Genomic DNA, 13,757 nt, shown 5'->3' with positions numbered 1-13,757 from the left:
TTTAAAAACTATTTAAGAAACTGGCAATGAAAAGCCTAATAAGTGCTATTGTGTTCCTAATTATTATTTTGCAGCATACCCTGACTCTTATCTTTGACTCAGTTTTGAAGTAGGGCAGTAATTGCAACCTTCTTACCATCTCATTCAGAATAGGGTCAGAGGCCATTATTTTATTGTTTTTGAAAAGTAAGATTCTTACATGTCCTCAGAGTTAAAAAGAATAAAATTTGAGAACTCTGGTAGGAAATACCATCTAGATTACTGATCAAAATGATGTCCATCGTATTTGAAAAACCATGGAAGTCAGCTGAGCTTCCTGATGACTGGAAAAAGGGAAATATAACTCCCATTTTCAAGAAGGGGAAAATGGATGACCCGGGGAATTACAGACCAGTCAGTCTCACCTCTGTGCCTAGCAAAATCTTGGAGCAGGTTCTCCTGGAAGGCATGCTAAGGCACATGAAAAACAACAAGGTGCTTGGTGACAGCCAGCATGGCTTCACTAAGGGGAAATCCTGCCTGACCAATTTGGTGGCCTTCTATGATGGGGCTACGGAACTGATGGACAGGGGTAGAGCAGTTGATGTCATCTACCTGGACTTGTGCAAAGCGTTCGACACTGTCCCACACGACATCCTTGTCTCTAAATTGGAGAGACATCAATTTGATGGATGGACCACTCGGTGGATAAAGAACTGGCTGGATGGCTGCACACAAAGAGTTGTGGTCAATGGCTCAATGTCCAGCTGGAGACCAGTAACGAGTGGTGTCCCTCAGGGATCGGTGTTGGGACCGGTCTTGTTCAACATCTTTGTCCCTGACATGGACAGTGGGATTGAGTGTGCCCTCAGCAAGTTTGCTGATGACACCAAGCTGTGTGGTTCGGTTGATACGCTGGAGGGAAGGAATGCCATCCAGAGGGACCTTGACATGCTTGTGAGGTGGGCTGATGCCAACCTCATGAAGTTTAACCATGCCAAGTGCAAGGTCCTACACCTGGGTGGGAGCAATGCCAGGCACAGCTACAGGTCAGGCAGAGAAGAGATTCAGAGCAGCCCTGTGGAGAAGGATCTGGGGGTGTTGATCGATGAGAAACTGAACATGAGGCAGCTTCAGTCTGCTCTCAAAGCCCAGAAAGCCAACTGTATCCTGGGCTGCATCAAGAGGAGCGTGACCAACAGCACGTCTAAGGAAGTGATCCTGCCCCTCTCCTCTGCTCTCATGAGACCTCAAGGTCTCATGAGACTTTGGACCACTTGGAGTATTGTGTGCAGTTCTGGTGTCCTCAACATAAGAAGGACATGGAACTGCTGGAACAAGTCCAGAGGAGGGCCGTGAGGATGATCAGGGGACTGGAGCACAAGTGTGCATTTGGGAAGTTTATTTATAAGCTGGTGACTTGTAAACCACAAGAGTTCATGTTGTCTATGTTAGAGCTAACGCAGACTTTGGAATGATTCTAGTTAAAATCCATCCTCTGAATGTAATGCCATGTAAACCCTGTCACCCATTAGCAACCACTTGCACATTCCTAGCTATACTGTTTAACTATTTAACATGTCAGCGTGTTATGACACATCTTGCCATTCAGGTGAGTGATTCAGAATACCAGCTCTCTGCTTGCTACCCATGTTTCACTGTCATTTTTAATAAACTATTTTATCATTTACTACAAGCTTTCTGTCAAAAGGGCATATTTCCTAATAGGCCTTCATATGGTAAAAGCCCATTTTATCTTGACATCTCATTCAAAGAATTTCACCTAAAAAATGGCACTCAGTACACTCATCACTGAGTGAGGTATTCAGTTCTGTAAAATTATTTCTTTTTCCACACTTTAAATTCAAACATATGCTTTTGTAAATACAGATTTAATGACGCTGTAGTTTTTCAAGAATATGAAAGTGTTTTCCTGGGTCAGAAATTCACATCTACTTTGGTGGTGTTTCTCTCTGAGTAATTTTTTGACACCAGCTGCACCTCAGCTGAAGAGCTGGCTATAATAATTTATATTTCCTTCACCTTACATCCTGTTTGCAGCACATAGCTGAAGTTTGGCTGTTTCTTCTGTTGGACTGGACTCTACTACATCTTTTCTTTTTGTTTTAGAAAATGATTCCACAAGTTCTTTACTCTTTCTAGAATGCTCAGCACAAGAGCACAGACACCTGCAGGCACTCCTGAAGTTTCTGTTTGTATTATCTGTTCTACTTGGCTACTGTATCCTAACTTAGCACCACTGAGTCATTCATAGTTTTATAATAAAAAGAGTGAAACTGGAAGTGACTTTCAAGCTCTGAACCAAGTTGTAGTGAATATAAACTTATATTTCAACAAATAAAACAAAAAAACCTAAACAAAACAACAAAAAAAAAACAAACCCAAGCAAACACTTGTAGTATTTGTAGCACAAGAGCCCATTGTTGCTTCCTGTGGGAAAAAAAAAATAAATAAAAAAGAGAGAGAGAGAAATTAGCTTTCTGCTATCAGAATTTGTGAGGTAAAGATGCAAATTGTTCAGTTTTTCACAAATTCAGAAAAAAACGTGTGATATGATACTAGACTTAAATCTAAGGAGGCATATTCAAGGAGACCTGCTTTCAGCTTCTTCTGGTTTGCACTTACACATAAAAGTGAGTATGATTATTTTCATATATCAGGCACAATTTGTGCCTTGAGCTGCCAATTTTGCCGGCATATTTTGTTAGTTAACACACCTACTCATAATGCCTGCATTTTGTGCCCAGAAAACTCTGATTCCTTTCTTCATCTGATGTGTTTCCTCTCTAACTTGGAAGAGAAATAGTTATTGCATCCTTCTCATCAGTGGTTTTTCTAACTTTATTTTCAATAGTTTCCCTAGAGTATCCTCCTCAAAATCTTTAAGACAATTTCTTTGACAGTTAATATAAGCTTTTCTCTACAGTATTCTGAGATGTGAATAATTCACTTTTATATATAGAGAGAGAGATATAGATATAGATAGACACTTTCATGCTGGAGAAAGTTTATAGGCTTATTTCTGAACCCAGCAAGTCTTTTATTTTGAAGACTTGAAAATATAGCTTTCAGCTTTCTTATGTCATATTCTCCAATAACTGCATCAGAGCTAAGCTGATATAAGCCAAATTTAAATTGATGTATTGCTAGAAGTATTTCCAAGCCACTTCTGTTTTTTGTGTTGGTTTAACATCATTCCATTTTTAGTACCAAATGAGATCATATATGCAAGAACCCCTAAATGGATCAGCCAAACCAGTCACTAAAGTAAATAAATGTGTATTCATGACACCATTTAATTCACTAGAACTCACTTTTTCTGCTAATATTCTCAAATTTAAATTTTCCTAAACAGCTACCAGTGCAACTGGGGAAAAAACACAGCTAAATGATATTTTGAGAACAAGGAGAACAAGTACTGATGTCAACTCAATCAAAGTTATGCCATTAATACAGTATAACTCAGTGTACAGTACTGAGTCCTCATCCACTGGATGTGTAGCCAGCTTTTTACCCTGGCGTTTTTCTGCTGTGTGAAAAGTACTGGCCAACAGTATAATTTTGGTAGTTTTACACGGGTAAAACCAGAAAGATCATTAGATTAGCTGAGCTAGCACCTTGTATCTCTGTTTCTTACAACTGATCCATTGTCATCCCTCTTTATCCTAGTAATTAATAAAAGCCAACTTTAAAGATATCCAACTGTGATATGAAAGCAGAAATGGGTAGAGAATCATAGTTTCCTTTGGTGGTTTGTCCCAGTGGTTAATAGCACTCAATCATAGAAACTTGTCTTACTCTACCTTGAAAGTACTTGTCTGCAGCTTCCAGCTTCTGGTTGTATCTTTCTGTGCTAGATGAAAACCCTCTTTAGCTCCTGAGTAATGTCTCCTCATGGCAGTACTTGTTTATGGTAATCTAGTCAGCTTCCCATTTTCCCTTGGAGAAGCCAAATAGAGCTCTTTAGCTCTTCTGTTGATGGCATTGAGAACTGCAAAAGTTTTCAAAATATTTTTATGACTGTTTCAATCTTGCTTCCTTAAATTTCCAGCATTGTTTTAAGAAACAGTAACATTTTCAGTAATGACCTACTGTGCAAGTACAGGTGAAACAGGCACCCCACTGCACCCCACTCCTAGGCTATATGTCACTGTTAGTGTAATCAAATTTCACAGCAATTAATATTTTTTGCTGTGATGCACCTTCAGACAGCTGGATCCATATGATGTATTGTATAAAGTATTTATTTAGGACTTTAATTTACACTGGTTAAATGTTCATTCTGGCAGTGATATTAGTCTGAATATTTTTACTTCTATATTTCATGCATATCTTCCTGTTTTGTCTTTCAGATTCCTGTTGCTGTGACACAGATAAGTTCAACCAACCACCCAGTGAAAGTGGGACTCTCAGATGCATTTGTGGTCGTGCACAGGATTCAGCAAATTCCCAGTATGTAGAGCTGCAGTTGTGCTAGTGGTTCAGAGGCTGAGAAATGAGTATAAGCTGATTTCATCAGGGACGATTAGCTGCACAACAAATCACTTAGCTAATTTCAGCTTGTTAATTCAAGTGTAATTTTATTTGTTTGATAATTCCCAGTGTGGCCCTATCATTGTTTCTTTTGAGCCGATAAATTAAGTAAATAAATCTAAATGGCTAGCCAAATAATGTAAAATTAAACTGTCAACCAGCACAGTTTGGTATTCCATAGATACTTTATCTGGAATGTGTCTCAATATCCATAGTAGGGAAGAAGAAACCTGTTCAGAAAAAGTCATCTGTATCCAAAACCAGAAAAATATCCAGGCCGGAAGTTCTTCATACTTTACATTCTGAACTTCAAATTCATATATCATTTTAGTGAGAGAAAAGACATAGTTATTAAACAACATCTTGGGCTCACATAGTCATGACAACGGTAATACACGTGACATCCAATTTTCTCTGTCTTTAATTATACTTTGCATGGCTTGACTGAAAATGAATGGTAGGAAATCAAGTGTGATTTCCTTAAGGCTTTGTTTTAATATAATATGTGCAGAGGTTGTTTAGCCATGAGAGATTCTGCTCACTTTCCAAGTCCACTGGTTTTATTTACACATTTGGAGCAAATTTATTAAGTTCAGTTTTTGATGATCCCCTAATAGCAGGGTGTAGATGGAAGGAGCTGTGCTTGAACCAGCCTGCTAGGACTGAGTCCAAGCATATTCTTCTAAAGTGAACCCTGACAGATGTGTGGCTCAAATAAAGCTCATAAGGACTGACCTGATCCAGCCCATCTTGGAGGCAGTCTGCAGATGGGGCTGACACTGAAGTTCTGAAGTTGCAAGTATCATTGCCCCTCAGCTCATACTATCCCCTCATCACATTTTAACAATTTGAGGGAGCATAGATCCTACATCTTATATGTCCTGTTATTGAGAAGATGGAAAATTTCAGTACCATCTGTTGCTTGTTGTGAACTCAGAATAGTGTGAAGGAGGCTGGCATGCTCAGATTTCACTTAAGAGATTAGGTGCTGGAAGATAAATTCTTTCTAAGTATGATAGATAGCTGGAATGTGCCGATGGCTGCATGGATTGCTTTTGAGTGTTTAGGAACAATGTAGGAATGAATGTAGGAAACCAATTTCAGCAATTTAAGTGATGTTTGTACATGAGTTATATGAGTATTTCTGTGAGTCTTCAGCTTGTAAGTGCTCCTAAGATGGATACAGGTGGAAATTATGTTGATGAACTTGTGCAAATGTTGTATGAGAGTAGTCATACAGAAATTCTGTTAGAGATGCAATTAATATGCAGAGCTTTTGGCATCAGGCCTTCATCATCAAACACTAAAGGATGTATTTTAGATTTATTACATGTAAAATATGCAGTATATATGAGTCTTTATTTAGTTTAAATTATTTTTTCTGTAGCAATTTTTCAGACATGCACCTTGTTTTACTACCACTACATAATGTTGGTTTTGATGAATATGCAGTTACTTAATAGTCTTATGGTTTTACTTTTTTATAAATCTTTTCAAGGGTTAAAAACAAGAGCTAAACCTTGTCACATGACAATTTCTGCTAAGTGAAGTGACTGCAATTACCAGAAAATCTGCCTATTGTTTCATATTAAACTTATTCTGTTTATTAAGTTACATTAAGGAGTGGCAGATAAGAAGAACAGAATGAGTGTAAAAAGTCTAAAATGTACCACTGCAACAACTGTTTTGATAGCATTATTTCTGTATTATTGTGCACACTGCTTTTTTCTCTTTAACCGCTGGTTTTGGGGATAGCAGTAATTCATGATTATTTTTGCTAGTTTGCAGCTTACACTACAGATAATATTAATCAAGGGAACCATCAGTTCACAGTAGATTTTACTGAAGCTAAATTGTGGTTTCAACGACCCAGGTTTATATTAGTAAGTCCAGGCAACATAACACCCTGACAGAACCAGTAAATAATGCTGTCCTGTTGAGAGTTGAAGTCAGATGCTCTTAAAATATGCATGCTGTTACATTCTTGTTTTTCAGAGGTATTAAATAAACCATGGCTTTAGTCAATTACTAAAAAGTGACATGATAGAATTGTTGGTTTACTTTATTTTTAGCTCCTTAAGACAATGGAACAGTATAAATTGCTGTTTGCTCCAAGAGAGGCAAAATTAATATACCCATTAGTTCTTCCTTACCATTTTAGGAAAGACTTTTCCATCAAAAGAACTCAGTTTCCCTTTATGCTTATGGCTACATATATATATATATATATGTGTGTGTGTGTGTGTGTATATAAAAACCCCAAAGCCCCAAACCCAAGGAGAAATTAAGTGTACCACAAGCTTACTTAAACAAAAATATCCTCTGAATTTTCAAAATTGCTGATTTCTTTGGTGCACTCTGTATGCTCAGCATTCTAAAATTTCAGTATAATAATACTGAAGTAATTTTGGAAGATTTAGAAATAGTTATCTGATATTTTTTCATACATACTATCCAAAACATTAGTAGTAACTTTTTTAGTACTTCTGAAAAGTGAGTTCTAAAGCTAGGCAAAACTATTTCAATCTGAGGAGAGAAAAACATGCTTTTTGATCAGCCATTACATTTCCAAAATGCATTTTAATGAATGCTTAAAAGCATAGTCTTGAAGAGCCAAGAGCAAAAAGAAAGGATTTTCTGAACTTTTTGAAATGGAAAAACTTGAGCATTTCATATCTTTTTTTGTTAATATACTCCTACATATAAAGGCTTTGCAGTAATACCCCTTTTATCTGTCCCTAAAAGAATACAGGTACCTGCATTTTTCACTTTATCTTTTGAGAGTTTGAGCAGAGATGGGAAATTTTGACAGGTGGCTTTCTGACTGTTTTCTAAGTTGGCTTTTTTTTTCATCATCTGCTACTATTGCTTCTATATAGCCAGTGTCTCCATTTTTAAGCCTATATGTGGTACTGATATATCGATGCAGATTGGCCACTATTAGATAGATAGATAGATAGATAGATAGATAGATAGATAGATAGATAGATAGATAGATAGATGCCTGTATATTCTCTTGAGGTGCTTTGGACTGAATAGTAATGTTTGAAGGGAAGTGTATTTTTGCTTGGCACAAAGGTTAGCAAGAAAAAAACCTAAATTCTGAAGATTTATATGGCAGCAAAATGGTAAACTAAGTCCATTTATTAATTTAGAGGAAAAGTTTCTGCTTCTTCCAGGTAATTCAGGTGAAGTGAGCCAGGTTCTGGACCTCTGTCTCTGCTTTGTCTAATAAGTTAGAGGGACCACCCTGATTTCTTGCTCTTCAGACAGGCCAAACACTTGTACATTAACTATTTTTTCTTTCAAACCAAAGATGCTGATGTTTAATGGCTGTCTTCCAGTCTGAGAACATATGATTAGTGAAAAAGCTGGAGGATAGCTTTACACATTCCTCCAGCAAGTCTTCTCTCCTCCTCTTTTTTCAGTATCTCCACTGTATCAGGAATGTCGTCCCTGTCCTATTACAATCACCTTTTCTTCCCTGTTCCTCTTATTTCTTGTTTTTTCTCAGTCACCTTGTCATTCTGTTCTTGGTCCTTCTTTCAGTCACCTACACTGTGTTTTGCTCTCCCTTCTGCAGACTCCCACTATCTGTCTTCAACCTCATGACCACCTTTTTCCCCTACATCTTTCCTTTTCTTCAAGGTTACTATGTTTCTCTCTTTTGTTTCACTGCTGTCTTCTCTTTTGTCTTTCAATTAGCTTTTCATTGCGAAATGAAAAAGTATTTTCTGCAGCCCACTGTTTTATTTTAGCAATGATAAAACACACCGGTAAGCTTGCCCAGATGGTGGTTTGTTTTCCAGAAAAGCGTGAAATACACTGGGAAAAAGAGAGAGTACCAGATTCAGGGGGTCTACACAGTGAGTTACTAGTCTTTCATCTACAGATAATGGCTAAGTTTTTTTCTCTGTGACGAGACATCTCCAAGATCTTGGCCTCTACTGTATTAGGTACAGCTCTTTTAGGAAATCCATACCCTGACAACCCAAAATCTACTGACATTGAAATTACTCAACCCTGTGTACACAAAGGAAATTTGTGTGTTAGCAGTATTCCACTTTCAGTGCAATTAGTGCCACTCAATACGTAGTGTAACTCAAGCATATAATTGACAACTCTGCGTGTTACAATTGTTTGTTTGATGAAGATTTCATTTGTTTGTTTACAACAATGAGGCTCCTGAAAGAACCCTACCCTAGCATTACCTTCCTGAAGGTTCAAAGAAGACTAGCGGTTTCTGTTGTGAAATTTATTGTATAAAGGTGCAGCACTATCTGGGAAATCGCAAAGTCTAATTTGCTGTTGCCTTACTGATAAAGTCACTTACCTCTGTGCAAAGTGGACCCCAATGTTATCTCTCTAAATTCACAGTATTTACGCTTGCTTTTTACTAGTGTAACTAATTCCACAGGGTGCCAGCTCCTGCAGCCCTGCATGTTTGCTGGCCCAACAGGGTTTAGCCTGGCAGCTCAGTTCCTTGGCACTAGATGTCTGACGCAAGAGCAGTGAAGGAAAGAGATGGGCATGCTGCTAGTCTTTGCTGACATAAAAGCATTTCAGGGACTGGCGCGAGGTGATCAAAGTTTAAAATATTTTCAATTTGGCCAAACTGGCCATAAGCCAATCTCAGAATTTGGCAGTTTGGTGCATGTGGCCTAAGGCGATAAAGCACGTTTTTCACACCTAGATTCGGTACTGAGAGCAGCTCAGCTGGCATCATGAATTGCGGTAAATCTGAAAAGACATGGAGAGTTTCAAAGTAAATGATGTGTGTTAGGCGCAGTGTTGGCGCGGAACAGTTTTTTTCTACATTTTTCATAAAACAGTTATTTTCAGAGCCTACTTCACTGGTTTGCGTATTCATACATATGTCTTTGAGGTGCAGCTTACAGGTTTTAAAGGATATTTTTAGCAACTTTTAAGGTAATTATAAAATTAATACAATTAGGGAATTTAATTTTGATCTAGATTCATACATGTGTAATAGTCGATGACGAACAATTGTGGTGGAGGTTTGATTACAAACATGTTTGATCACAGTGTCAGTGCCTCAAGAATTAATTAGTTAATATTGCTAAATTTATACTAAGCTGTTACAAACGAAGATTGACATTCTGATTCCTTTACCTTTTGTGGTGATGATAATCAAGACACAGCAGGCTGAGAGAATATGTATTTGCATGAAGGTTTTATTCAGCCAGTGGTGCTAAACAAAGTCCTTATCAAACAAAGCCAGTGGCTGTATAGTAAAGCAGCTGTATGCCACCCTTCTATATCCCTTATGTTTTTCACAAATTGCTTGCAGTTTGAACTGGGTGTGTTTCATAAATTGTTTGCATCAAATTGACTTCTGCATAATCAAATGCACCCTCTTACCATTTCTGTTTTGTCTAAAAATGAAACTTAAAAGTGAAAGTGCATCTGTATGAATACATATGGATTTGTTTAGCAATTTTTGCTGGATATATGGTTGATGTCAATTCCCTAGAAATCTTTCACAGACAAGGATTTTTGTGTGAACACATAGCCTAAAAAATCAGACCGACTTCTCCAACATTTTCAAATTTCACTGGGTTGCAGGTTTTAGCTGAGCAACGCTGTATGACGAAAAGTGATTATATAGTAGAAAAGTACCAGAGAGATTGTGCATCTCTTGAGCACATATTTAGAACGCCTTATTACTAGCTACTGACTCTTCAGGTTTGTTAGGAAGTCACTGGCGCTCTTCTGGCACTGCTGCATCTCCAGAGCACTCTCCCTATTGTATATTTACTTAACTCTGACAGTTCTGTTTCATAGAATATTTATATGCCGTTATTTAGTTTAAAACTACAATAGTAAAACTATATAGAAATATTTTGTCACACCAGAATCATGCATATCTGTTATTTGGCTATCCACTGCTTAATCTCTTGAAAGGATTCTTTCAGTTGGCCTTCTGACCCGCCACATTATCTCTCTAGGTCATTGGGCAATGTACTTACCTCAAATAGCTGGTGCTTTCTTCAGCATTTTCTAATGGGACTGTACCTTTGGCCCTGTATTCAAAGATAACACCTGAACATGACAAAGAAACTAACTAAAGACCAAGTTGGACTATGTTAAAAAAGAAAAAAAAGAATGTGTTATTGAAAATAAAATACTTACAAATTATACAATTTGATTAAAAAACATGTTTGAGATACTCAGACCTACACAAAAAGTAAAATATTTTCATGACTAGGAGAAGAATATGTGCATATTTTCTGAAATTCAGAACCAGGAATGGTACCTCAAATGAATATATGCATTCAAAAGTACTTTCTTTTTTTCCCTGGAAGAGCCTTCCCTGGTTCCCTTAAACCTGATGTAATGCCTTCTTTCAGCAAAATACTTGCACATAATGTTTAAATTTTTGTCTCTTACTACATCAAATGATTTCACTAGTTCTTACCAAGTTAAAGCACATAATGAAGTACATAGTCTCATAAGCTCTTTATGATTCTGCACTTGCGCTTCTTTGTAAGAGTGCTAAATAGACATCATAGGACAAAGAAGAACAAGTTCCACCTAAGTTAAAAGCAGTGTGTATCTTGGGTTGGAGAAGGAGTGTGTGGAGACGTTGAAGGGGAACATGTCAGGTGAGAATATTCATTTTTCTGTTTATCCTGTTGAGTTTAACTTTTCTAGCCTGTTTTGTTAAGTGGATACAGGCTCAGAATTCTAAATAGGGAGGAAAAAGTGCATTTTGAGGAGCTAAGCATGGTGTGTTTCAAGTCAGACTTTCAACAGAATCTACACTTGCACGTTTTTACAACCTGGCCAGGCAGATAAATTTGAACACCTGTGTTTCTAACCACCTGCCTGCAAGTATATACAAAGCTGTTAGAAGGTGACTATGCAAATACCTCTCTGTGCTTAGGTTTCTTACAGTAGATAGACCTGTGCATACAAATTCACAACCTGTGGTTGGCACATTCCTCTTCCTGAAAAAGAAAAGATCAAACCTGAGTCTACCAGGGATTTAATGGGATCAACAGTCATGCTGAAATCTACGTGATTAGAATTTTTTTTATCTTTTTTTTTAATAACAAGCTTAATTCTCTAAAAGTCATTGTATTTTAGAAATTTCATGCACTGGGTAAAAGAGCCTGTGACCTGAGTCACTGATTCTTACTGGATCTTTGGAAAGCCTGACGTCCTTTGTTTGTTGTAAGCTCTGTGATGACTCTGTTAGGCAAGGTTCAGACTAAACAGGGTTATAGCATTAACAGTCTGTACCACTACTGCTGAGATGAAATGGAGTTCAACTGAAGTATCAGCACCCACCATTTAATTTATGTATTCATTTGGTTGTTGTTTTTTTTTTTTTGACTGAAGGATAAAGATTTCTGTGGAAACAAATTACAGCCTTCAGCATTGGCAGGAGTTCATTTCAAACACATTTTCTGAACACTCTGATTTGGCAGGTGCTTTTATGGGATTTACCATCCTGGGAGCCTAATCCTTTCACTGCTGGCAGAAGTTTTTCCCCACACCAGCAGAAGATTAACTTTGACTTGAAGGACAGTGGGTTTGAAGGACATGGCTAAGGCATTTACTGGGGTAAACCTTTGGCACATCCCCATATCTGTCTTTTAAATAGTCAGAATGACTTTGTAGGTAAAATATAAAATTAGCTTGATTGAAGGTGTGTTTTATATGAAAAGAGAAATCTGGTATCAGGAAGGGTAAAACCATAGCAAAGACAGTTTCAAAAAAATGGCAAGAGGAACTGATTGGCAAAGGTGCTGAATTGGAGCTAAATGGAAGCGTTATTGTCTGAAAGCCAGACACTGCCTACCTGTGCCTGAGAGCTTATGCAGTGAGGCCAGAGAAGCTGATTCCCCCACAGCACCCTTGGCTGTTGCAGGGGAGAGCTACGCCACTCAGCACAACTCTGCTTCCACCTCCCCATCCCCTCAACTGACACAAATAGGTTAATGGTTATTTTCTGTGTGGTGTAAGGGGGATTGCCACAGCTGCGCTCTTAGAGGTTAGCCATCCCTCTTAGAATGCCTTGTCCCCCTGATCTGAGAGGCACCTTAGTCACAGGACATCTCAGTGCACTTTCTCTCTTCCCTTAAGAATTAGTATTTATGACTGATTTATTTTAGTTGAAGTTTCATTTTCTGTCTGAGAGTTGCCTACAATATCCTTCCTAACAAGAGATTGCAAAAAAACTGTGGATTTTGTGCTATGTGATTGCTTAACAGTTGGGGAGTCTGGTAAGCCCACTTCTAGCTACAGAAACATAGCCCTTATACCAAACAACAGGGTGTGCCCTAATCCCTCCAGGGCGGGCAACACAGAAGACAACCTACGATTGAGTTTGTGGCTGTCTGTAATTCCTTATCTTCTGTTGTATGTAGACTCAGACCAGCCATCGACCAGAGTAACCTGTTAATCCTTTGTATGTAACCATTTATTCGTCTCTGGAATGATTCCACAGGGTCAGTGATATTGTATTCAGCATTGATTTCAATTAATATAGCAGACCTTCAAAAAGGCCATAAATTTGAATCAAGTGCACCAGAAAATCATCACCATTGGTGTGTCAGATTGACGGTATAAACTGCACTTTCGATTTACAAAGGTACAAGCTCACCAGTCTGCATTGTGGCCATGCATTTAAAATCTGGAATATTCAGAATACATGATAGGATGTTGATCTGTAAACTAACAGTTGTGATTTTCCTTCACACTTATCTTGTGAATGGATCTTAGTTGTCTGTGAGTTCAAAGCCCATATCAACAGTGTACTAACTATATTGAATTTCTGCTTTGAAAAACTTAGGTACAGTCAGCTTGTGTAAAGATTATGCATAACATTGGCTGCTTAGGAAGACTTGTCTTCTTTAATGCAATGTTACCATATGAAAAAATGTTCTAGTGCATTCAGAGTTGAGCTAGCTTGTAGCTAACAAATTTGATTAAGCAATAAAATCAGTTTTGTTTGTGCATCTTGACAAGAGCTGACAAGTGAGCATATAAAGCATTTCTCTCAAGTCTGTAAGCTGAGAAATATCTTAGGAAAGCAAGCATCTGAAATATACCCTAAAATGTCTGACAGTATACTATTTACAATTTCTGCCTAAATGAATGTCTAGGATGCTTGAGAGCACAGTCAGCATTTCATAATCCTTTAACAGGAATAGGTACCTATTCTGTCAGCTCTGATAGTTTCTCAAATGTAAATT

General features: G+C 37.8%; 1 protein-coding gene across 2 annotated transcripts in view; it reads left to right on the top strand.

The window, feature by feature from the left end:
- Positions 1–13,757, top strand: part of PLXDC2 (plexin domain containing 2) — a 256,273-nt gene that overhangs the window by 187,209 nt on the left and 55,307 nt on the right. For both annotated transcript variants that reach the window (XM_061468294.1, XM_061468295.1), the window contains one exon: positions 4,353–4,452. In XM_061468294.1, the coding sequence (XP_061324278.1) occupies positions 4,353–4,452 (100 nt within the window). The remainder of the gene's footprint in view (positions 1–4,352; positions 4,453–13,757) is intronic.

The sequence above is a fragment of the Pezoporus flaviventris genome, unplaced genomic scaffold (genome assembly GCF_033815535.1).
Source record: "Pezoporus flaviventris isolate CSIRO_AGI_PZ_B2104156 unplaced genomic scaffold, CSIRO_AGI_Pfla_v1 ptg000047l, whole genome shotgun sequence".
Lineage (NCBI taxonomy): Eukaryota > Metazoa > Chordata > Aves > Psittaciformes > Psittacidae > Pezoporus > Pezoporus flaviventris.
This window is presented reverse-complemented; position numbering and strand designations above follow the sequence as displayed.